The sequence below is a fragment of the Acomys minous genome (genome assembly GCF_964271855.1).
Source record: "Acomys minous genome assembly, chromosome: 4".
NCBI classification, from domain to species: Eukaryota; Metazoa; Chordata; class Mammalia; order Rodentia; family Muridae; genus Acomys; species Acomys minous.
In genome coordinates, this window is record NC_140486.1 from 76,531,366 (window position 1) to 76,557,651 (window position 26,286).

At 38.9% G+C, this 26,286-nt stretch overlaps 1 protein-coding gene across 4 annotated transcripts in view; it reads left to right on the plus strand.

The window, feature by feature from the left end:
* The first annotated feature begins 5,993 nt into the window (after positions 1 to 5,993).
* The window catches only part of GLS (glutaminase), a 70,713-nt gene continuing 50,420 nt past the window's right edge, over positions 5,994 to 26,286 (plus strand). For all 4 annotated transcript variants that reach the window (XM_084778891.1, XM_084778892.1, XM_084778894.1 and 1 more), the window contains exons 1-6: positions 5,994 to 6,560; positions 17,386 to 17,482; positions 17,818 to 17,939; positions 22,311 to 22,440; positions 23,607 to 23,686; positions 25,296 to 25,459. In XM_084778891.1, coding sequence (XP_084635017.1) covers positions 6,136 to 6,560; positions 17,386 to 17,482; positions 17,818 to 17,939; positions 22,311 to 22,440; positions 23,607 to 23,686; positions 25,296 to 25,459 — 1,018 coding nt within the window. In that variant the 5' untranslated portion in view covers positions 5,994 to 6,135. The remainder of the gene's footprint in view (positions 6,561 to 17,385; positions 17,483 to 17,817; positions 17,940 to 22,310; positions 22,441 to 23,606; positions 23,687 to 25,295; positions 25,460 to 26,286) is intronic.

Sequence of the window (26,286 nt, forward strand, 5' to 3'; positions counted from 1 at the left end):
TACAAGTTTTCCTGTAAATATATTACATTGTTGTATCTTGTGTACAATTTGAAGTTTAAACATAGTTTCATGTGGATTGTTCTCTTGGGCAAATACCCAATATTTGCCTCACATTTTTCAAATTGTTCTTCTAAGAACTCAATGCTTACAGATACAGTTGAAGCTTTGTAGGTATACCTCTCCCATTCCGCTCCCCCTTATATGTACCCAGAGATAGGAGCCACTATATTGAATTTGTTACTTATTATTTCTGCGCATGTCTCAAGTTTGTAAGCTAGATATGTACATTTCCTGCTGTCTTTTGGCTAAGTATAAATTACAGACTTATAAGCCCATAAACAAAAATTTGTTTCCTGTGTTTTAAATTTTTAGAATCATGGCATCATATATAATGTACATATGTCTAACTTATTTTGTCTTTCCTTAACTTTACTTTTGTGACTTATCTACTTTAATATATGAAACTAGGAGTTATTATTTTAAAATAATGTGCATTATTCTTATGTAGAAATGTGTTGTCATCCATCTCCTGATAATAAGCATCTTGGTTATTTTATAAGGATTTAAAGAACATGGAAAACTGCTGTACATTGCAACTGTATGCAACAGTACTTGTGAAGAAAGCCCTACCCAGAACACACCGGGTGGTGCTGGGCATATGAGACTCAGCGTAATAACAAACCAACTTCTTATACTCTGTGACATTCTCGTGCCTTCTATTTGAGCAGGAGAAACCAGGTACTTACTTTAAAGTTAGACGCTTTGAAAGTGAACCTATCGTTTGAATAAATTAGTATCTTTGGAGAAGCAATGCTAATTTCTCTTCACCTAGTATATCAAAAGCCAGGGACTCCTGAGATGCTCTGTGGACAAAGGCTTTTAAGGCCACCAAACCTAACAACCTAAGCTTTCCCCTGAATCTGTGTGGTGGAAGGAGAGAACTGACTTCTCCAAGTTGTCCTCTGACCTCCATTCACACATCATAGCACATGTACACACACACACACACACACACACACACACACACACACGCGCGCGCGCGCGCGGGGGCAGGGTTAGCTTCATAGAACAATCCCCATGGAGCTGAGCCATTGGCTTCTTACCACTAGATGAACATAAATACAAGTTTTTTTTTTCTGCAGCTGAAAAAAAAAAGGTGAAAATTTTCAGAAGATAAAACAGTATTAGACATCATACCCCAAACCAAACACTCCATATTTGATATGTGGCTTGTCTTTCAAATAGTCACCAATTTTCTCCACTTAAAATGTTTAAATACATAGGATGCGTTGGAAGTGTCAATGAAATGTTCCCTACTTGAACTTTTAACTGTCCCTGAGAAGTGATGGGTGATGTCATCAGCTGCTCAGTGAGTCTCAGTTTCAGCTGGTCTACAGCTTTCAACTGTGTTCGGAGTTTTTAGGTGCTCACTACAATCCGTGTGGTTGGATACTTCACAGGTTGCTTAAGCCAAGTTATCCAGTGGTACTGACCTTCCTCTCTAAGTGAATTTCAATAAGGTTCATTTCTCTTCACAGTCTATGTCAGGTCTAAGTGTTGGCTTTGCTTGGAATGGCCAGGTGAAAGGAGGAGAGTGATGGCAGAGCCAAAGGATGGCACGGCAGTGGCACGGCACGGGAGGCCGTGCATGTTTCGTCAGGGCCAAGTCTGCACAAAAAAGTGAATCAATGAAACCTTTTCTTGGGGAGAAACACAAATATTTGGGGACAATACTACAATCTCTCATAGAAGACATTTTCTTCTTGAGCAAGTATCACTCAACTAGCTTTTGAACTATTTACAAAAATTCAGCAGGGGAGCGGGGATTGCTACTGTGCCAAGTAACACAACTTTTTTTTTTTTTAAACCTTTGGGATGAGATTTAGTTAATTAAAATTTTCTATGCAGCCACAGAAAAATAAGAAAATCACTTTAAAACTCAAGGAGTAATTGGAGGTCCATGGCTTCTAGTGTGGTCCAAGTACAAACAGTATCAATTTACAAAGTCAACTAACTGAGGTCTACCATATCACTTTGAATGACATTATTTATTCCCCCCTCAACTCCCATTCTAGCCAGCAGGGGCTCCTCAAAAAAAAAAAAAAAAAAAGAGGGTATTTTCAGCCAGACCACTCAAATATGTGGGACATATTTAGCGAAATCCTATTACAGATGGGATTTCATTTGTATAGATAACATATTTAAGGAGGCTAATGAAAAAGCTTAAAATGGCAGCATTTAAGTGTTACTGCTATATGCTAGGATATTTGATACATGGATTCACCCTCCTCTCTCCCTAGTGATTCTTTCTAAATTTTTAGGTTATTTTTAAGTAGTTGGTACCTTGTGAACTGAGCCCAACTTTTAAAAAATTATTCCTTTCCCTTTCTATTTTAAGGTATTTTGCAATTTATTTCTAAAAGGAAGTAAATAACAGATCTCATTCAAGGATGCTAACTTTAATTCTTTAAGTAGTATTTTCCAAGATGGCTTAAATAACTTCCTTCTGGGTTTTTCAATAATAAACATGAGAACTGATGATGTAACATAACAATTTACCCACCAGAGGGCAAGGACAGCTAACAGGGTGGTATTGTTCCAAGGGGTTACACTTGCTGCTCTTGTAATCCCTGCAACAGTTCTACCTGAGCTAGTGTTACCCTCATTTCATAAATGAGAGGGTCAGCCCCGGGAAAAGCAGCCGTGCTCACCAGGGCTTTCCAGCAAAGCCTTTCTTTCTTTCTTTTCTTTTCTTTTCTTTTTTTTTTTAAGACTTACCTATTTATTTTATGTATACGAATGCTTTGTTTTTGCATATACCAGAAAAGGGAACCAGATTCCATTACTGATGGTTGTGAGCTACAATGTGGTTACCGGGAATTGAACTCAGGACCCCTGGAAGAGCAGCCAGTGCTCTTAACCACTGAGCCATCTCTCCAGCCCCCAGCAAAGCCTTCTAAGCTTCAACCAGGAGAATTTCAAACAAAGCAGAGTGGGGGAGGGGTCTTTTCAGCTTTAGCCTAAGGCACTTGTTTTCATGCTTCCTAGTGCTGTGACCCTTAGTACAGTTCCTCGTGTCGTGATGACCCCAACCACAACAAATATTTCCACTGCTACTTCATAACGGTAATTTTGCCACTGTTAGGAATTATAATTCTGTTTTCTGTAAATATCTATTTTCTGATGCTCTTCGGTGATCCTGTGAAAGGGTCGCTCAACCCCCTAAAGAGGCTGAGAGCCACTGCTCTAAAAAGAATTACTTTCTGTTTTCCTCTTGGACAACAAACACTAAGCTCAGTGATTGCGACGATGAAGATGGGAAATAGATAGAGAGATTCTGTTTCAGGCCTGAAGCATTGGCCTTTCCAGGCCAGGAAGAGCAGAGCTCAGGGACAAGCTCAGCAACATTCCTCAGCTTAGAGCAGGAGCAAAGCGCACACATTCTGGTTCCTCCCTTGCATGGTTACCTCACCAGGCCTGTGCAGCTGCATCCCTCTTAGCAAATTTCAAGTCCAAGAGTGTCTGACAGCCTAGCCACACAGAACCATTCTTCTTGCGGGAATTTCCTTGGATTATTATATGTGTATAAAGTGTTCTGATATGACAGTTTGGATTAATGGGGGATATGGTTAACCTTATCATCATAGAAACACTATTTCCAAAGCTGTATAATAGATAATAAAAGATGAAGAAAAAAATCAAAGTGCTCTGTCATATTTATTCTATTTATAATAATTTTGATTTGCTGTAGCTTTTTCATTGGTTGTTTTATTACCTTAGAGGATAAACCTTAGTAAACTCAGGTTTTCTAAATGTTAGAAGCAGCATTTGTCCTTTCTTATCAGTTCATTCTGAAAAGCAGAAACTCTAGAAAATAACCTACCAGTAGGCGCCTCTTCTTTACTTTTATTTTTTCTTTTTCTATGGCTGTATGTATGCATGTGCGCCCATGTGTGCAGTGTGCTTGCCTGTGTGGCAGTCAGCGATTCTAGAACTCACTAAGTCAGCTAGAGTGAGTAGCACTGTGTCCTAGGGACAGTTTGCCTCTCCCCTCCAGCGCTGGGGACACAGACGTACAACTCCAGGCACAGAGTTGAGGGAAGTGCCTGGGATCTGACCCTCAGATCCTCAAGCTTGAGCAAAGCCCTCTCTCCACTGGGTCCTTCCTGCCCCAGCTCCTAATTGTTACATATATTAGAAAGTGTTTAAATCTCTAACCATCAGAAGCGGTTTCACTGAGAAATGGGAGAAACTAGGAAAGACTGGTGTGAGAATATTGACTTACTGCTGAGGAGTGGCATGAGGTTGAGAAACAGGAAGCAGTAAAAACTGGCAACATGCCGGGCGTGGTGGCGCACGCCGTTAATCCCAGCACTCGGGAGGCAGAGGCAGGAGGATCGCTGTGAGTTCGAGGCCAGCCTGGTCTACAAAGGGAGTCCAGGACAGCCAAGGCTACACAGAGAAACCCTGTCTCAAAACAAAACAAAACAAGCAAACTGGCAACATTTCTAAGAAACTGAACAACACTAAGGTTTGTAAGCCACCTGTAAGTCAGTGAAAGAGAAGTTAGATGTTATTAAGGGTAATATTTGCTAACTTTCCTCCAAAATGTGATGTTCTTCTCTAAATATATCATAACTTTGATTCACTAATATTAATATACTTGACAAGTTAACATTAAGCAATAATAAAAGCCATCCAAGTAATTTGGAATTCTGTTGTTGTTTTCTCTAGAAGGTCATTTTCCTCACACTTTTCTATCTAAAGAGCAGGTTGAAGAGAAAAAACCTAAACATGACAAACCTGTATGTAATATAACATGTGGGTACGTCAGATCTTTTGGTTACTAATCTACTTTAACATTTAAAGATTTATTGAGTTACTACATCTGGTGAATTACACCTTTCCCATCTCATAAATATCCTGTTAACTTTGATGAATCTGTGCATTTAAACCTATTTGTTCCAGGTAATGGTTCAAACACATTTTTATTCTGGAGTGGAATGTGTGTTCAGGCTCAGGAAATATATGATCCAAAGATCTAAAAGAATAAATGGATGAAGTGATGTTGGACTGAGACGGTTTCGAGACATGGTATTCGGATGCTTCTGTTCTAAATCGGCTTTTAAAATAGGAAAGGTATCTGCAATTCTGCTTTCAAGACAACTAGCACTAATGAAATAATCGACGTTCAAAAATTTCGGTGAACTGGTGTGCATGAAAAAAAAAAACCATTTTAGGAAAGGAGAACCACCCTAACTCTGGCTTTTTTCTCTTTTCCTTGTTCCTACGCGCCAGCGTCCTAAATGTCTTAAGTTGCATAGCTGAAAGGATTTTGCTCATTTTTTCCAAAACATTCCGCTTCTGGGCAGTAGCCAACCATGGAAAGTTTTAAGCACATTTGGGAGAGGGATGAAGCTCCTCAGAGCTGCCTAGGCAGGACCGAAGCCCTCAGAAGGGCAGACGCGTCCCCAGATCACTAGCTGCAGGGCAGTTGGCTTGGACAGGCAGGCGACCTGCCTCCTTCCAGTCTTGGGCAGCCAGGACTCGCGCACTCCGGCTTCCTCAAAAGCTCAAGGATGCGCATCCCGGGAGCGCACCTGCACCGGGGATGACCAGATTCCGGAGCCCACGGTCCTCGCCCGGCGTGGCCTCAGGCGGCCTGGGGCGAGGGCAGAGTCTCCGGCAGGGCTTGGCTACCAGGCCACACACGTCAGTCGCCCTTCTCCCCGCCCTCCAGGACCCCGCGGGACCGCGCACGGGCACGGAGGCGAATTTGACTGATCCGCTCGCCAATCAGGAGCGAGGTCGGCAGTCTGAGCCAATGGGAGAGCGCGCAAGGGGCAGGCCGCTGGCGTCCTCCCGCCCCCGGCTGGGGAGAGCGGAATGTCTCCAGCCCTCCCCTGCGCGTCCGTCTCAGTGCGGAGCTCGCGGCGGCCGGCGGAGCATCGGCTACCGGCAGGCTCGGCGGCGTTAGCAGCGGCGGCGGCGGCGGGAGCGGCGGAGCAGGGGCCACACCCCGCCGCGGACCCTTTCTCTTCTCAGCCCTCCCTCCGCCGTGCGCGACTCCGTTCCGGCAGGAGAGCGGCGGCCCACGCCCGGAGCATCCTCTTCTGACGAGCGGGCGCCGGCGGCATGATGCGGCTGCGAGGCTCGGCGATGCTGCGGGAGCTGCTCCTGAAGCCGCCCGCCGCCGTCGGAGCCGCCCTGCGGCGCGCGCAGCCCCTCGGCACGCTGTGCCGGCGCCCCCGGGGCGGGAGCCGGCCGGCCGCGGGCCTGGTGGCCGCCGCGCGACTCCACCCGTGGTGGGGCGGGGGCGGCCGCGCCAAGGGCCCCGGCGCGGGCGGCCTGTCCAGCTCGCCCTCGGAGATCCTGCAGGAGCTGGGCAAGGGGGGCGCGCCGCCTCAGCAGCAGCAGCAGCAGCAGCCCCAGCAGCAGCAGCAGCAGCCCGGGGCGTCGCCGCCCGCAGCCCCGCCGGCCCCGGGCCCCAAGGACAGCCAGGGGGAGACGGACGCGTTCGGCAACAGCGAGGGCAAAGAGATGGTGGCCGCGGGCGACAAGTGAGTTGGCGTGGGTGAGGCGGAGGGGAGGGGTCCGGCCCGGGGCGGCGGCGGCGCGGCAGCTGAGGTCCGCGGAAGAGAAAGAAAGCGATGCCAGGCGGCCTGCGACGGCTGCGCCATGTGATCAGGCCCGGCCCCGCCCGCGCCCCTCCGCCTGCTCCCACTTCCCCTCCGCGGCCCGCGCGGGTCGCCCCGGGACGACGGGCGAGCACCCGGAGGAGGCTGCTGCCCGACCGTGCCGCGTGCTCAGCGCCCCGGCTCGGGACAGCAACCCTGGCCCGCCTCCCGCCTCTGCGAGGGTGATGCCACGCCAACATCCATCTCTCCCGAGTGACATTGAGGAGTCGGGCGTACAGTAGCGCCTCTTACCTTCCCGACTCACTTTTTTTTTTCAGGCCCTAATTCCCCTGCCTGCGTTCTCTAAGCCTCGGCCACCGTCCCACTGGATGCCAGATGTGACAGGGGCTTCTTAATCCTTATGAGGTGGATCGTTTTGGCGTGCGTAGAGCCATCTGGGCCACCGGAAATAATGCTTCAGAAATGAGATTAGGCGGAGTAGGGACATGTGGCCTAGAGGATGAGGCACGCAGCGTGGAGCACCTGTTCCTATGGGGACCAGCGAGGGCTTGTATGATGGCTTCTGTGAGGTGGCCGTATTTTTCTAAGATCAAAAATGTGTGATATAAAACACCCCCAAAAATCTTAAGTAGTTCTGGAAACTTAATTGTGACAGGATGTTGACTCATTGTGTGTATAGTGTTGGGATTTAGCCCCAAAACAAAATTGAGTTTTCTTAAATATAACACTTCCTTGAATGCTTTTGTGTAATATAAATAGATTTAGTTTTCCCAACTAGGTAAACACTGACTCTCAGGCTTTCCCTGCATCCTATATTTCTGACTTTATTCTGACACAGTATATCCTGTTTTGCGTTTTTACTTCTCTTTCCAGCTCTGCACAGGAGTTTAAGTCAAACTGAAAGTGTGAATTTTATAACTTTAATCTCAGGCCTGCTTAATGTTTCCTGTAATTGATGTCAGAACCTTCCTAAAACATTCCTGGTTATTTTCCCAGAGTGGAAAATGCTCTTTAAAAGAACAAAACAACAATAACAAAAACACACTTTAAAAAACAAAGCATAACACTTAGTGGCCAGGTGCCATGGCACACTCCTGTAATCCCAGGCAGGCGGAGCTCTGTGAGTTTGAGGCCAGCCTGGTCTATAAAGCGAGTCCAGGACAGCCAGGACTATGTTACACAGAGAAACCCTGACTCGAAATACCAAAACCAAAGCAAGCAAGCAAACAAACAAACAAACAAAAAACACTTAGTGATGGACAAAATTTATGATATTGTGATAATGGCTTCATACCACAAACCAGCTTGCTGATCATGGGCACATTATGGAATGTATTGGATTACACGACTCATCCCTTTTAATGCTCTTTGGTTTTGTTCTTTTGTGTGTGAGGGGGTTGTTCAAGTGAGGGTTTCTCTGTGTAGCCTTGGCTGTCCAGGAATTCACTCTGTAGACCAGGCTGGCCTCTAACTCAGAGATTTGCCTGCTCTGTCTCCCGAGTGCTGGGATTAATAAAGGCATGCACCACTGCCTAGGGTTTGGTTTGCTTTTTAAACCCAGACTTTGGTTAAACTTACAGCTCTAATGTTTTAGGAAGTAGAATATGTATTCTGTACATTTAGTCACATACAGGGCTCACCTTACCATCATCTGGTTTACCAGGCTCATGGTATAAAAGCACATGTTTATAATGAGCAGAATTGCAGAGTATACCACCACTTACTAGCTAATACTCACAGTGGTGCTTCCTATTAAAAGTATGTCTGGTTCTGTGATGGTGATTTACCACCACCACTTCAGACCCCACCCCACCCCCACCTCCGCTCTAGTGTCCCCCAAATGAAATAGGAAAATTAAATTTTGTGTTTTGTCTCCCCCACACGTTTCTAGTTTCATTGCCTTATTAATAATACTAATAAATCATGTCAGAGCAATAATTTGGAATGTTGTTTTGGCTAATGCCCCATCCTGTTTGCCCTCATCTTGCCCAGCAGAAGAGGTCAGTTTAAGGGAGGGAATTCCCCAAGATTTGCTCAGATTCCTGGAGAGTGTTAAGTGCCAATAAGATAATCTTGTTTGCCTTAGTTAAGGAACTAGACTACTGGCGTGTGTGTGTGTGTGTGTGTGTGTGTGTGTGTGTGTGTGTGTGTGTGTGTTTTCCAAAAATTTAAATAACCAGACAGGTTCAGAGCCAGTTCAGAAAGGTTGGTAGTCCAGAGAGCTTCCAATCAAGGATTCAAGTCAAAATTGCCATGAATTTATATAAAGTGAAGTTTAAGGTAGAAAGAAAGCATTATAATTGGTCTATTTTCCACAAGTGAAGTTTTCCTCTTGAACCTTTAGATTTTCTGTGTGAGATGCATTCCTTTCATGCTAGGAGGCCGGCTGCTATTTGATCCTGTTATCTTTTCTAAATGCTCAGCCGCCAAAGCATGGGCCTTCCGCAGCCAGCAGCAGTCCATCTATTTTGCTAGCACTCATAGGACTGCCAGATTTTTACAATGTTACTAGGAAATAGCCATGTGAAAATTAAGAGCTGTCATTTTATACAAACAAGGCTTAGAACTAAGTTGGACATGTGTTAAAAACTACATAGCTTTTATTCACTAAATACAAATTTCTTTTACTCTAAACACCTGTTGTAGGTGTTGAGATTTGAATTTCAGCCTCATGTGACAATTTTTATTTTTAATTCCCAGTGAAAATTTATCCTGAAAGAAACCTGTCTTACATGAAACTGTGTGATTTATGCAGTTCACATTTTTAAACTTTGCTGGGAAATAAGGTCAGAGCAAACTAATGCTTAATCACAGCACTCTCGGTTAATATTGCTTTCCTTTCCTTAGTTAGGACCTTATATTTTTATTAACCTTATCTTAAATGGTAGACATTGGAATATAATCAAGTTGAATATTTTCCCCCCAAACCAGTAAAAACTCTTTGAACCAGTATCACCATGTACTATATTGTCCACAGACTTTTAGTCTGATAAGGTAGTATGACTAACGTTTTAAGACCTTATAGATAAGCATAATGATCTTTGCTCAAGCTTCCTCTGTAGTGGTCTTACTTATCACCATTCATTCCATCATTAAAAGCCAAACAGCTTCGGCTTGATTGTTTTAATTTAAAGCAGTTCTGTCTGCTTTCCTGGCTACTTTGGGGATCTTTATTTTCCCCCCACTTTACCTTCTCAACAGGACCTCCATTCTTTTGCTTTGATCCTCATCTTTGTATAGATGATTTCTTAGTTCTTAAGCCAAGTTCTGTCTTGAAATGTATTGACTTGAAATGATGTGACTTGAAATGTATTGACAGATGCATTATTTTTCCCCTAATTGTCTGTTTTGCTCACTGTGAAAATGAATTTAGAGTCTTAATGTAGGTATCCCTTTCAGAAAACCAACATAGATTATAATGAACAGTATTAGTTACAAATATGTTGTGGCATTAAGAGCTTTGATTAGCTGGGCGAGTTGCCACACACGTGTAATCCCAGCACTCAGGGAGGCAGAGGCAGGTAGATCTCTGAGTTTGAGCTATGAGGAGTGTGTAGTTTTTTAGTACGTCTTCACGAAATCTGGCATTTAAAGTGTGCATTCAGTTATACAAGAGTGTTTAGATTTAGAAATAAAGTGCATACAAAAGCTATTTCATGTAGCTTCAAATTGTAATGGCATATTTTCGTAGTTCCTACTTTTAATAAATGGAATGTGAGGGGCACAAAATTATTGCATTGTCCTTAATGAGAATTGAATTTCAATGTTAAGATTTCAAGCAGTACTGAAAATGAAATTGACAGCATTTGACAGATGTAGATAATATATTTTGGTGTTGGATAATAAAAGCATTTGAAATAGGCGGCAGATACTTTTATGATCCTTCTGAGTTGTATCAACCTAATTTCTAAAGGTTAACATTTACAATTCCGAGCTGGAGAGATGACTCAGTGGTTAAGAGTATGTACTGCTGTGCAGAGGATCATAGTTCAGTTCCCAACATCATGTCCAGTGACTGTATCGCTCCACCCAGCACCCACTCCAGGTCTCTGCAGGTACCTGCATATGCTTGAGCTCATAGGCTTACACAGATAAACTCACATACATATACTTAGAATAATAGATCTTTTAAAAGTATCTACAGTTCACTTAAGTTAGAGTTTAGATTGAAAGAGTATCTTTTTTTTTTTTTTTTTTTTTTTGTGCTTCTTAGTCATCTTTCATTGTTTTGTGATTTCCCTAGGAGTAAACTTTCAAATCATGAGCTTTTTCCTTTTTTCCATACAGAGGATTAGGCCTAGATTTTACACATAACTGCATATGTTACGGTTTTAACTGGAAATGAAGCCGGTAACTAACTATATGTCATATTTTAGAAGCCTAATATTTACATTAAGCCAGGCATCTAGTAGTCATTGATAAACATGAATATGATCTGTTATTAACTGCTAATATTAATTTAAACAAATTTACATAAAGTTCACTGAACATAGAAATTTGAGTCCTGAAATTTTATATTAGTGTCTTACTTGCAACTTTGTTTTATTGAGAAGTCTGCCACCTACAAATTTAGGGAGCTACCCAATGTAATTTCACCTTTAAAAAAAGTATTAGTTTTTAATGTGTTTAGCCTGCCTACAAATATATACAGCACACACATACTTGGTGCCCTCATTAGTCAGAAGGCGGCTTCGGGTCCTTGGAGCTGGAGTTATGGATGTTTGTAAGCTGCCTATGGGTGCTGGGAATCGAACCTGGTTCCTCAGTCAGAGCAACAAGTGCTCTTCACGGAGTCATCTCGTTAGCCCCCAATTTCATCTTTTTTTTTTTTTTCCACAAGACAGGGTTTCCCTGTGTAGCCTTGACAGTCCAGGACTTGCTTTGTAGACCGGGCTGGCCTCGAACTCATGGAGATCCACCTGCCTCTGCCTCCCAAGTGTTGGGATTACAGGCACGCACCACCACGTGTGGCTCATCTTCTGTTTTTTGAAATGAGGTGATGATATCTAGTCAAAAAAGAGGAAGCATATTGTTTTCTGAAAAGTAAGTGTCACCTGAAAGAGCAAGTTTGTGAAGATACTTGTGTTTCTTCAGTATTTAAGGCACTTGAAATTGGTTAAAAAACAAACAAAGCAACAACAAAAACCCTTACTATATTCTTCCAATATCTGAGGTGAAAAAATACTCTTTAAATAGTTAAGCAATATCAAATCCCATATAGATCAAGGGAATTATTTTGTAGTTATGTAAACTTTTTCACCCACGTTATTTACCAGTAAGGAGAATGCTTAAAGCTGAGGGAACAAAATAGTATTTTTAAAATATCCATCAGTGTTCCCCACAGTTGCACATATACACACTCCAGTTTTACTCTAGACTATTGATTTGGTTATGAAATAGTGCATAGAAATGACATCTGAACTTGACAGTTTTGTGACTGGTAAAGTAGGAACACAGTGGTCTCTTGTGAGGTATCCATTCCTTGCTTGGTATGTGACATTCAGTAAAGCATAGAGCTTGTTGTCTTGGCAAAATGAATACCAATTTGATAATTTTCAGGGGGAATGTATTTTCATTTACTCATTTCTGGTGAAGTTTCAAAGTTATCTTGGTAGTTTGACAGGTACTTTCTTGGATTTTTTGTGTGTGGGGGAGGGGGAATTTTTAAAGGAGTATAAACTTGGAGAGAAACTCATAAAGTACTCATATTTGGGGGAAATCTAGGCTCACAAAATAAACTGAATATAGAAAGATTTATTCCTTAATATTTTTAATATAGTGTCTTACATAGTAGAGCAGACTACTTCTTTTATAGAAGGGGATGACCACTGCTGTAGTTTTCTTATTCCTGTGCTAAAATGTAGTTAGTTGTAAGGGGTTCCTTTGTTCAGCATCAATGGGATAGGTAGTTAAATAAATTAACTATTTCTAAAAGTTTTAAGAAAGTCAAGTACTACGGTCCTTAGACTACAGTTTTTTTCTAAGAGCTATCTGATCTTAAGTTTAAAGAAAGCCTAGAAAAAGTAATAGAAGGACAGCAAAAAAAGACAGTATTAGTCTGGCTTATGAGAGTAGACATGTTTTCCCACCACTTAATAGTCGGTTCTAAGCAGGATTTCCCTTCTGAGTGGAAACATCTTAAAACATGGAGGATGCTTATTGGTTAAATCTTGATAACCTGCTGCTACTGCTGCTTTGATGTTTCATTTCTGCTTGTATAAGAATAATAAATAAGTATCATTGCACCAAAAAAATTGCATAAAATGATTAAGAATTAATTTGGGCAGTTCTTTTTTTTATCACTCATTATACAGTCATACAGACTAAAATCTTCAGACATCAAACTTGTAAATTCTAATTTAGTTTTGATGTCTTTTTAGAGTAGTTGAGTATTTCTCTGTCATATTAAAACAAAGTTTTAAATATTTTTCATTACACTTTTGTTGTTTAATGAAGCATCTATACTATGCTCTAATAGAATGATACTTTAAACTTTCCCTGTTAAAGGCAAGATACTGTGGAATCTCAGTTTTCTTGGCCTCTCTGCTTCTTAGAACTTCTCAGGTCAGCTGTGGTACAAAGCAAACATCAGTAGTAGGTAAATGAGTGTTTCTGTTTACCAGGTCTGTAAACTTCATTTACTGTAGTTTGCTTATCCTGCACTAAAATATATTTCTGTATAAAGGGTTCTTTGGTACTCTGATTGGTTTTGCTTCTTTTTAAAACTAGTTTTCTTAGGCTGTATTAATTTCTACCCTCTTCATTTTCATGACTGTCACCTCTTCTATCTGATTTTTAAATTATAATAGCATAAAATTTACCATCTTAGCCAGTTTAGGCATACAGTTCAACATCATTAAGTACCACGCATAGTTTTTATGGTAAGAATGTACTTGTAAAATAAGGCTATGTAAATACTGAATAAAATTAGGATTTTATTAGAATTTATGACATCATTTTTAGATGCTCATTAGCATTAGGATTACAAAATGACTTCACAGGTCATTTAATTCTACCTCATTTTGGGTACTTCACAAAATACCCAGAAAAGTAAATTACCTAATGAAGTTCATAGTACCCACGCTCATACACAAAGTTATTGACAGTCTAGTGAAACATTTTATTGAATTAATTCATCTTTTTTTAGGTGTGGCAAAGACCCTAAAAATCCATATCTCCAACTTCTATCTTTCCTCCCCACTTCTGTTATGTTCTGTAAAGGTTGTTTGTTACCTCTTTGATGAGTTTATACCTAAAAGGGGCTGTTCGTTATATTTTCAGGATGATTTTCCCTGTAAGAAGCTAGAGTCTGATTTTTTTTAACTTCTCCCTGTAGTTTAGTTCTGAATAAGTCAACTGTAGTTGTGCCAAAGTGATTGCAATGAAACACTGGCCTTTGTTTAAAATAATCTCCTTGGTTTGTAAAAGATTGTTTTTTTTGTTTTGTTTTGTTTTGTTTTTAACAGTTCTTAGTTTGGTTTCTGTTGCTGTGATATACACATTTCTTAGTTTAGCTTTCTATTGGATAAAATACCATGACCAAAAGCAGCTTGGGAGGAAAGGATTTATTTTGCTTATGCTTCCCACATCACGGGCCATCATCAAGGGAAGTCAGGGCAGGAACTGATCCGAGCACACCGTGAGGGAGTGCTTCTTACTGGACTGCTCCTCGTGGCTTGCTCATCCTGCTTCTCATAGCATCCAAGAGCGGGTGCCCAGTGGAGAGGCACTGCCATGGTGGTCCAGGCCTGTACATCAATCACTAATCAAGAAAATGTGCCATAGGTCTGCCCACCAACCAACTGATGGGAGCAACTGAGGTTTCCCAAATGACCCTAGGGGAGAAAATAAAAAGGATTTATTTCATCTTATAGGTTAAGGCTGGAGCTTAGGGCAGAAACCACAAAGGAATGCTAGTGGCTTGCTCAGCTGCATTTCTGAGAACGTGCAGGTGCACTTGCCCAGGGATGGATAGGCCTATGTATGGGCTGGGACCTTCTACTTTAGCTAGCAATGAAGAAAGTGCCTCACAGACGTGACCACAGGCCAAGACAACCTGATCAATAGTTGAGGGTCCCTCTTCCCCAGTGATTCTAGATTTGTGTCAAGTTGATAAAATAGGAAAAAATAGTCATTCTAGGATATAATTTCTAAAAGTAGTTTTTAGCTTTTGAATTCTAATAGCAAAATATATGGTTATGACAGCATGAAGGCAATAATTAGGGAAGTAGAAACCAGGATAAGGCAAAAAAAGATCTTTGGTGTGATTTCTGATTTCTTAAAAGTTTGGGGAAAGTATTTGTGTTTGATTCAAGCTGTAGTGACTTCTGTGGCCTTACTCTGTAGCCCTGGCTGGCCTTGAACTTAGAATCTTCTTTGGCCTCCAGAGTGCAGGGCTTACAGCTATGAGCTGCCATACCAACCATGACAATTTTATGATCATGTATTTTAGGCATGGCTTACATTTTTCCTCCTATGAATACAAATTACTTTCTTTTCTCTTAAGCAAGTAAATATTATTCACTTTGCTAGCTATGGTAATAAAGGACCATTTAAAAAATTTTTAACAATGTACCATAAGTGAAAGAAGTGTGTATTTCATGTTATTTACATAGCTTTTAGGCAAAGTAAATACCATTTCCTGGTGTGATAAGTATGTAGAAAGCTTATTCTGCAGTTTTTAAAGTGATAAACTACCATTATCTGACAAACCACTTTCTGTAAATAATTTGTTTCCTATTATTCACTGATTTTGACAGCTGGTTCAATTTTTCTTTAAATATTGGATCATCACTATTATTGAACTCTTGTTTAAGGCTATTAGTTCAGGATAAAACCTAGAAAACATGCTTGTGCCTTGTAAATGTAATAACTAGGTAGTAAGTCAGAGGACCACTAATGTAGCTTGAATCCCAGATTCAACAAAAGAGACATTCAGAGTTCCTTTCTACTGGTGTGCAACCTTTGGAAGTTCTTAACCTCTCTGAGCTTAGTTTCTTTCTCCAACTGTGGAGATAGTGTCAGCAAGTACATTTGTTTATACCAGAAATTATGGTATATTTTGTAAGACTTGCATTTCTGTTACCAGATCATTAAATTAGAAAGGTTTAAATAAGTATAAAACACAAAGTTTGTAAGTAATGTTCAGTTATAATTAAAAAATTGTAGGTGCTTTTTAAAATAGTTGTCTGAGGTTGAAATTGTACAGGCTATGTTATTAGCTTTTTATAAAGGTTAATTTTTAAAACATACTAGTGATAAATTGTACTTTTAGGTTACATTAGTTATTAAGAATTTTTGGTAAATTTTTCTTCTAATACTCTGTGATTTGTGGAGTTTTTTAATGTAAATGTACATTGCTTTAGAATTAATAACTACAAGAGATCTAAAGAGAGGACCCTCATTTGCATCCCAGCACCCATGATAAAAAGCTCACAAGTGCTGTAATCTGGGTTCCTGACATCTGATGCCCTCTTCTGGCTTCTGCAGGCACTTGCACACATACATAAACATGGAGGAAAAGAAAAGACCAACTATCTTTTCATTTAGTTTTCATTTACCATCATTTGCGTGCTTACATTCCATCAAGCGCATTTTAAAAATGTTGGCTGTATTGAGTAAGCTCTCTATTTTGGACAGCTTTCTGAGGTAGACACTATATCCCCCTTTCTCTGAATTGCAGGAATGTTAATTAAGTAGCCTAAAGATTACACAGCTAGTATTAATAGCCAGGGTTCAAGAACTTGTGTATATCAATAGTTTGCTATCTCTCCCAGATTTTGCCATTAGGTCCACTATTTGAATATTTTATAGAGATAGAGCAAATGTTGACTCCTACCTGAACATTTTCTGAACTCGAATTAGTAATGAGTGGTTATACTGGGCTTTATGGACAAGATATTAACTTTAGCAGATGGCTAAAGTATTTGCTATCTATTGGTAATGAAAATTTCAAAACCAGACATTGACCTTAGAAAATGAAACTGGCAAACTGTATTTCAACATACAGAATCATGACATCTCTTACTCTACACAACAAACTTTAATTCAGAATGTATCTAAGACCTAAGACCTGAAACTTTGAAACTGCTAGAGAAAGCAGGTGAGCATGAGCATAGCTAAATACTTTGTCTGAACAGGACTTGAAGAATTGAAAATGGGATTAGGTGAAATCAAGAAGGTGCTGCAGAGCCAAGGAAAGACAGCCAGCCTATAGAATGGGCATAAGAACCCTGGCAAGGATGCACCAGATGGAGACTAACACCTGATATAGGTGAAGACGTGCAGCAGTTACACCCTCTGCCCCAAACCGTCTAGTCCGCCAATGACAGGAGTATAGATAACTAATGAATACTTCAAAAAGTCTATACCATTTTTTAGCTACTAGAGAACTGTAAACTACAAATGAAACGATTTTAAGATTCTATCTCACTCCAATCAGAATAGCTATCATCAAGAAAAGAAAAATCTAGGTTCATAAGTAGAACCTAGATTTAAAATTGTATATGTATGTGAAAATAAAAATGACCTGGCACTGAAAATTGCTGATGAATGTTTTTAAACTTTTTTTCAATGTGGTTTCTAATGGTTCGGATTTGATTTTGGTGAATCAGTTCGTTATGCCTGTGGTGTTGATGACTGGCATGTCACCTGTAGTCTGGTAGAGTGTTTATTTAATAGTGGACTTGATTTTCGTCCACTGACTAGTCACACAAGGACTAACTGTGTTATTTTGCTTCTCCTTTAGTAAAATAAAACAGGGTCTGTTACCTAGCTTGGAAGACTTGCTGTTCTATACAATTGCAGAAGGACAAGAAAAGATACCTGTTCACAAGTTTATTACAGTAAGTTTTTATGTCTTTCTCAATTTTCAAAGAAATAATACTAAGTTAGTTACATAATATTGCTCAAATGTAGTCTTAAAGTTTATCTGGCCTGTAGGTTCTGACCCACAAGTATTTGTCGTTTTCAAATTTTTATCATGCTTACTTCAAGGTAATGAAAGAAAAAGAAACAATGAGAAACATGTCCAGAAAGTGGGTAATAGTTGTACAAATACTACATACATGATCAAGTCTTGGGTAGAAACTTTAATATACAGGAATGAAACTTATAGTTGGAATAAGCATATACAATATCTGCCTTATGTATTTACAAACTTTTATTTTTTTAAAAACAGGCACTCAAATCTACAGGATTGCGAACGTCTGATCCCAGGTTGAAAGAGTGTATGGATATGTTAAGATTAACTCTTCAGACAACGTCAGATGGTGTCATGCTAGACAAAGATCTTTTTAAAAAGTAAAAATTTCCGCCAAACCTTTAATGGTGATTTGCTATGCTGTATGGTGATTTTGCTTTTAAAACACTATTTTACATTTTAAAGACTTTAGTGTAACTGAGAAAAGGAGTTTGTAAATACCATTCTTTGACAAACAATGATGGTATATATTGAGGTTCTACTATACACTGGGTTTAAATCAGCTCTAATGAAAGTTAGCCACAAATGTTTTGTGCCTAGAGATTAGATTGTTTGTGTCTTCTGTTCTGGCTGCATGATTTGCTGACTTTTTCAGTTTAGTCTAGAGTTTATTTCCATATGGTAATTTGGATGATGAACATAAGAGGACTTCAGAAAGCTATGTAGTCCTAATATTTTCATAGTTTTATCACCTGATTGTCTTTTTTTCAAATGTATTAATGGATGGTTTTGGCTGTTACCATTTTTTTAAAAAAAATTATTATGTATACAGTGCTCTGCCTGCACGTACACCTGCAGGCCAGAAGAGGGCGTCAGATCACATTATAGATGGTTGTGAGCTGCCATGTGGTTGCTAGGAATTGAACTCATGACCTCTGGAAGAGCAGTCAGTGCTCTTAAACTCTGAGCCATCTCTCTAGTTCCTTTTGTTGTTGTTTGTTTTGCAAAATAGTTGAGCACTTAAGATAACTTTGAAGATTAAAACCTTGATTTGTTAATGAGAACATTTTGGCATTGCTGAATTAGCTTATCTACTTCTTAATCTTCATTACTGTATTTTTATTAGTTTTAGTAGAGAACATCTTTGTAATTGATCTTAAGAGTTAAATAATGTTTTAAGTTATTAGTAGTTAATGGAAAGCAGTATGAAATTATAAACAACTGAAAACAGTAGTTTTTGTTTTGTTAGTTTGTTTCTAAACTACAGGCTTAAGTTGAGGGGGATCCAAAGGATTTCTACATTTAATTTATAAGGTGTGTGAGTATGTGTGTGTGTGTGTGTGTAATTACCTTTTATTTCTTTGGTGGATTGAATGATTTGTTCTAGATCTCTCCTGGGAAAATTCTGGAGACCCTGGGAGGAATAAGTATTAAGTAAGGTTCTCTGAAGTTTCTGGCAAGTTTGAGACATATCTGCCAATTTTGAACTAAGGCTCTTGGTTCTTTTTAATACTAACTTTAAAGTGTAGCCCTTAAGCTTACTTTGCAGTTGGTATTAGGAATTTGAGTCTGGTGATCTGTATACCAGGAAATTAATGTATCTCTAGATTTATTTGTGCCTTTGTAGTTAGGATTTGTCTTCTGTCTTCATTATGATGCCTTTTGGGAAGTTATTTCAGATTATCTGTGAATGTAGTTAATTGATGGTAGGTTGATTGTGAATAGCAGACATCAGGAACTGGCTTTGGAATCTTAAAGGGAATCACTAATTTGCACATTTAAACCTGCTTTAAAATGTGTTTTATGAACATTGTTTCATTATGAAATTAAAAGCAATGAAATGTTTTCTCTCAGTTATGAACCCAAGGAACCACAATGCTAAAATTTTTGGTAATTGAACTAATCTATAATAATTACAATAACTTTAAACCCAAACTCAAGTTTTAAAAGCTTATGATTGTAATGTAAGCAGTCCCCAACCTGACATGGAAACACAGTATAGCAGGTCATAGGCAAAGGGTTTTTCTTTTCATTTCTTGAATGAGGTAACTCAGAACCTATCTTTCGCTATAGGCTTTTTCAGGTCGCTCTGAAAGGTGATGACTCCAGAGACATTGCTTCTCTGATGTCAACTGTAAGAAGTTCCTTAGTTGGGGTGCCAGCAATAAAATGTCATCTCCATGCAATGCCTTTTATTCTGAGAGAAGTAATTATAAAGATAAATAACTCTGGTTTAAGTCAAAGTGTTGATATTTTACCTAAAATAAATCTACTTAGTCTTTATAGTAGAGAAACAAGTATTGTATGTGACTTTTTAAAAACATGGATAAATTATATCATTTGAAAGTTGGAGGGTGCCTATGTCTATCTATATAGTCAACATTTTTATACTAATGTTCATTAAAGTTAAAAGAGGAAGAAAATATTTGTGCTAATAACACTCTTTATTCACTCCTTCATTCATTGTTGAACCATAGAAATATAAGAACTGTTTTTCTGTGTGATTATAGTTTTGGACTTGTTTTTAGAGACAGAAAATGGTTTGCATTTGTAATTAATTGGTTTTCTAAAAACTTATGTATTAGTTACTAGTGAAAAATTATGTAATACATTAATGTACATTGTATTTATAAGACCTAATTGTCAAGTGATTGAACAAAGCACAGAAAGATTTTTACCTGCTGAAAGGCAAAAGCATTTTTCCTCAGAATTCATTTTCAATAGCTTTTATTTTGTAGTACACTGGGGACATCTATGTTAAAATAATTTCCAAGAAAATCTTTATTATTTGAACACCCATCATTATGTGTAGTTGGAGTCTTCTGAAGGCTGAAATTGTCTTTTTCGTGCTAACTTACCATTAAGGCTATTCCACATGTTTTTTTCACTAATATCTTATGCTAGAACAAACAAACACTTGGTACTATTTTGTTGATTATGAACCCTTTTTAAAGATGCTGATTAATTCTGCTTTTATTTTATTTTGACATATGTGTGCATGGCTTTTTGCCTGCATATATGCTTGTGCACCACAGGCATCCAAGGCCTGGCCAAGGCCAGAGGAGGGCATCCTGTCTCTCCTGGAATTGGTGTAGTAGACAAACTGAGCCATCATGTGGGTGCTGGGGATCGAACCAAAGTCTTTCGGAAGAGCAGTCAGTGCTCTTGACCAGTGAGCCACCTCTCCAGCCTCCTGATTAGTTTTAAACATTTAAAATAACAGTGTGTGGGGAGGATAGCAGTGGGTTGATAATTTTAAGTTTTCATATATTTGATTTAAAAATAAGTAGTAATTTAATTTTAGGAATTTAACCTTTTTCATTTGAGAAAGGTATGCTTACTATATTTCCCTTCAACTTTGATTTTTGGGAGTTGAATTTTAGAAGCTATTTGAGATATATAAAAATTAAATATTTAAGCTGAGCATGGTAGCGCATGCCTTTAATCCCAGCACTTGAGAGACAGAGACAGGTGAATCTCTATGAGTTCGAGGCCAGCCTGGTCTATAAAGAGAGTTCCAGGACAGCCAGGGATACACTAGAAACCCTGTCTTGAAAAACAAACAAACAAACAAATAAATAAATATTTAATGATAATGATAATGCTTATTAGTACATTATTCAACCTTTAATTTCATTTGCTTTTTTGTAAAGTGAGGAAGTTCTTCAGAAAGCATTAATATTTTTAAGGTTAAACAAGATCATTAATAATACCCATTGTTTTTGTTTTTTCTGGACGCATGCTAATTTAGTGTCACATCATTTATCTGTGAGGAATCCAGTTACATAAATAACTTTTTATAGCAATGGTCTGACATTAACATTTCTTTTTTCTTCCTTTAAAAAAAATCTTATTATGAGACTTTCCTTAAAATATTTATTGTAGTTAGTATTGCATCTTGATGTCCATGTGTAGCAAGTTGTCTTTTGCCAGTTAATAATCTGGCTGAGTTACTGATGATACTCAGAAATCTCAAGATTATTTTCAGTTCAGAGTTTAAAATGTACTATGACACACAGAGTTCTTCAGGATTACATTTAACACATTATTAGTGTTTCACTTAATCTTTTTCAGAAGAAAGCAGAATATGGGTTTATATCATCAGAGTGCTGTGTCTTTGAAATGGTTTTTAATTTAAAAATGAAATGTCTTTTATTCTGTAGTGTGTTATATTTACATAGAGCTTGCTTTTGGTTTTGGTAATATAAATTTTATTATACTACTTTATAAGAAATTTATTTTAAAATATATATTATTTTTATAAACATGTCAACATGTTTTTCACTTAAGAAAATTGATGAGTTTGACCAAACCAAATTGGTTTTATCTTACAAAGCTTTCAAGGTGTTACTCAGAAAAAATATATTAAAATGCAGTTATTTAACTTTTTGAGAAATACTACCCAGTATTATACAGGAGCTAAGAATGATATATTAAAGGCTGATTTTTGTTAACCAGATCTCATGTTGAGTATTTATCAACTCCAGGGGTTATGACAATTTTTCCAATACTTAAACATCAAAGGATGCATGACCATTTTAGTATCTGACAAAAAGTTTAGGCACATATAATTTACTTCTAATCTGTTTAGGATAAGCTGGAAGGAAAGAAAAGAACATAGGAAGAATATGTTTTAAATTTGACTTGTATGATTTCTTGTTTAATGATAATGTTAATATTCTCCCAATTAGTGCTGTTAAGCAGATTCTTATAACTGAAAGGTACCTATTCTTTTCCATCACATTCCACAGGTGTGTTCAAAGCAACATCGTTTTGTTGACACAAGCTTTTAGAAGAAAGTTTGTCATTCCCGACTTTATGTCTTTCACCTCACACATTGATGAATTATATGAAAGTGCTAAAAAGCAGTCTGGAGGAAAGGTAAGGTTTGGATACACATATTTTCCTGATATAAACATTTAATATAAACAGAATAAACCTGGATATTTTGTTTACAGATCAAGAAACTCAGAGTCAAGCCCTATTAGAATTAGTGCTTTTAAATCATTATAAGTATTTAACTTTTTATTCTGCCTATAGTGAAGCCGAGTTTATTATTTATTTATTTTTATTTTATTTTATTTTATTTTTTGGTTTGGTTTTTCTAGGCAGGATTTCTCTATGTAACAGCCCTGGCTGTCCTGGAACTCACTCTGTAGACTAGGTTGGTCTCGAACTCAGAGATCGCCTGCCTCTGCCTCTTGAGTGCTGCGATAAAAGGTGTGGGCAACCATGCCTGACTAAATTCTTCTTTTCCTCCCTCCCTTTGTCCCTCCCTCCGTCCTGTCCCCACCTCTCTTTAATTTGGAAATGACTGAAATGACTTTACTTTAAAAAAAAAAAAAGATTTGTTTATGTATACAGTGCCTTGCCTGCATGTATACCTGCACACCAGAAAAGGACATCATGTTACATTATAGATGGTTGTGAGCCACCATGTGGTTGCTGGGAATTGAACTCAGGACCTTTGGAAGACCAGTCAGCGCTCTTAACCTCTGAGCAACCTCTCCAGCCTGGCTTCACAGTTTTAATTAATAAAAATTACTTCAGTTGACATTCTGATATTTCTAGTTTTCAGAAATTAGGGAAATGCAAGTGTGGTGGTGGCTACATGTAATCCCAGCATCATTTAGAAGGTGATAAAGGAGGGGAGAGCAGGAGCTCAAAGGAGTCTCCACTGGAAGCAAGTTTGAGACCAGCCTATCCGCCGTCCTACAGAAGAATCCAAAACGTCCTCGCCTCCAGCAACGGCAGCTTCAGGCACTACATTCATTAGTATTCCCAACCAAGTGCTCCAAGTAGTAGCAGAGAGAATTGTATTTTATTTTTAAAGTCTTTAAGTCCCTGTTTTACATTCTCTGCATTTTAGGAAGAAAGAGTGTATTGGAAATCAGACAATGGTAGAAAAGTCACCTAATGTCCTGCTAATACTTAAGCTTATGTATTAGTGTTCTAAGTTGATACAGTTATCAGACAGCTAGTCATCCGTGAGAGGAAACACACTGCCTGTTTTGCATCTCTTAACGTCTTTCCAATATTTTGGGTAGGTTGCTGATTATATTCCTCAGCTGGCCAAGTTCAGTCCTGATTTGTGGGGTGTATCTGTCTGTACAGTAGATGGGCAAAGGTAAGTTTATTTTAAAGACTATGAAAAGACAACATTAAGCCTTGAATTTTGTATAACAATAGACATAAGATAGAAAGGAACTAATTTTATTTTGGAGCTTGAGACTGCTTGATTTCATTTAGCACGGTCTGGCCCTTGAACTCACGATGCAACTGAGGCTGTCCTTGAACTTATGTAGCATACATAACCTATCACATTGTCCATTTGCAAAGTAAAAGTTGCAAAACAGGTATATAAAATGCATGTAAAGCATATTTAAGAAATGAGGATTCTTACAGAATTATCAGGACGTTTTGTAATAAAGAGAATGATTTGATTTTAAAATCTAAATTAAGAGAGACCTTTGGGGAATAGTACCAGAGTGTGGGAATGTTTTTTCCAAGAACATAATTTTTGAGCTTGAGGGAAGATGGCTTGGTGGATAAAGTTCTTGGCATGCAAGTGTGAAGGCCAGAGTTAGAGTCTCTGGCACAGAATCTTGGCCGAATGTAGTGGCAGTCGACAAGGGGCAGAGATCCTCTGCAAGCTGGCTAACAAAACTAGGAACTAGGCAAGCTCCACGTTTAGTAGACCCTGCCTCAGTGAGGTGCAGAGTGGTGGAGGAAGAGCTGATGTCAGCCTCCTCACACGTGGGCACACAGGCCCGCCTGCACTCAGCAAAACCGCCTGTCCACAGCTCAATACAAAATATATTATTTTTCTAGAAGTCACACATTAAGGGTTATTGTCAAATTCTAATTTGGATGTTAGAAGAATCAGAGAATGATGCCATGTCTATGTTTTTATCACTGAAAAAAATTTAGCTTACTGCTATAATCCCTAAAATAACTTTTTAAAATAAAAAACAATATAAAAATGTATACAACTATTAAGTATATACAGCTTGATAAACTTATATTAGTGATACAATTTTGTTCCTTTTTCCTCTTTTTCAATTTTGAGCCAGTTTCTAAACGTTCCCGTAGCCCAGACTTTGTGTCTTCATGCTTGTGCTTCCCCTTGGTCACGGGTGTGCGCCACTGTGTGTGGCCGCGCCCTAAAGTTGTTAAGACTACATGCCAGGTAAACCTAGAATTTTTAGGTTTTTCTTTTTAAGGTAAAATTTAAAACTTCCATGTGTTTGTGATTTTAATTATCTAATATAAATTATCCTTAAGTTATAATAAAAAGCATTTTAATTATAATTGAACATGTTAATTTTTTAAGGAGTAATTTTTAAAAGGGCTGGTTTACTCTGAATGTAGGTAGGGGTAAGAAAATTTGTTACTGATTTGACATCTTACTCTGTTGAGATGTTAAGCTGTTGCCAATTTTTGCAGTATCCCTTGTAAGCATTTGTTTTGTTTAATATTTACATTTATTATGTGCCTGTCAGAGGCTAACCTGTAGAATCCCCTCTCTCTCATGTGGCTTGCAGGGATTAAGTCAGGTTGTCAGGCTTGGGCATCAGCTAGCCAGCCCTTACACATCTTTAATGCTCAAGTAAACACTTGTGGTTGAATTATGCAGAAATATTTATAAATTAGAATTAAGATAAACAGAACAAATCAAATCTTGCAGGTAACAGTTTCTTGTTGGTGCTAATTGTTTTTTAAATCTACTTTAATAGGCATTCTATTGGAGACACCAAAGTCCCCTTTTGTCTTCAGTCCTGTGTAAAACCCCTGAAATACGCCATTGCGGTGAACGACCTGGGGACTGAGTATGTGCATCGCTATGTTGGAAAAGAGCCAAGTGGGTTAAGATTCAACAAACTCTTCTTGAATGAGGATGGTAAGGAGTGCCTACAAGTTAGCTAGAAAAAGGAATACCTCATTTTTTTGTTTAAAGCTCAGTAATTTGAATTCTGGTTTTGAAGAAGCCTTTTCCTACATTTAAAATTTTTTCCATAAGGTTTGCTGTTGTTGTTATTGTTGTTGTTGTTATCTTTAGAGATTTCTTAGTCACCTCCTTTTTTTTGTTGTTGTTGTTTTCCGAGGCAGGGTTTCTCTGTGTAGCCTTGGCTGTCCTAGACTCGATTTGTAGACCAGGCTGGCCTCGAACTCACAGCGATTCACCTGCCTCTGCCTCCAGGTGCTGCGATTAAGGGCGTGCACCGTCACATCCAGCTAGTCACCTGCTTTTCACATTGGCTATTTTAAGTTATCTTATGCCATTAGCAAGCAGTAGAGAGCTAAGGGCAAGGAATACATTGCGCAGCTGGGCGCAGTGTGTGACGCTTGTAGTCCCGCCAGTTAGGAGATGAGTGAGGAGGGCCAGCAGCTCCAGGCCATCCTCAGTGCTAACATGTGTGAGGGCAACCTTAGCTTCACGAGACCCTGTCTGTCCACTTAGAAATAAGTAACTGTTCATGGTAGTCACCTCCCAATGTTTAAAAGTGCCTGCAATTTACGTAGGAACAACCCAGGGGAAGCAGTTGACAGTTCCTGGGTAGTTATAACTATTATGAGTGTGTTGCTAATTATTTCAGTTAATAGATCCTGTCTGGCAAACATGAAACAAATTGGTAGATTCAATTTCCTGTATGAACCATTCTGTTGGGATAAATGTCACATGCTATGAGAGGAACACAGAAATGAGATGGCATACCTTTATCTGAC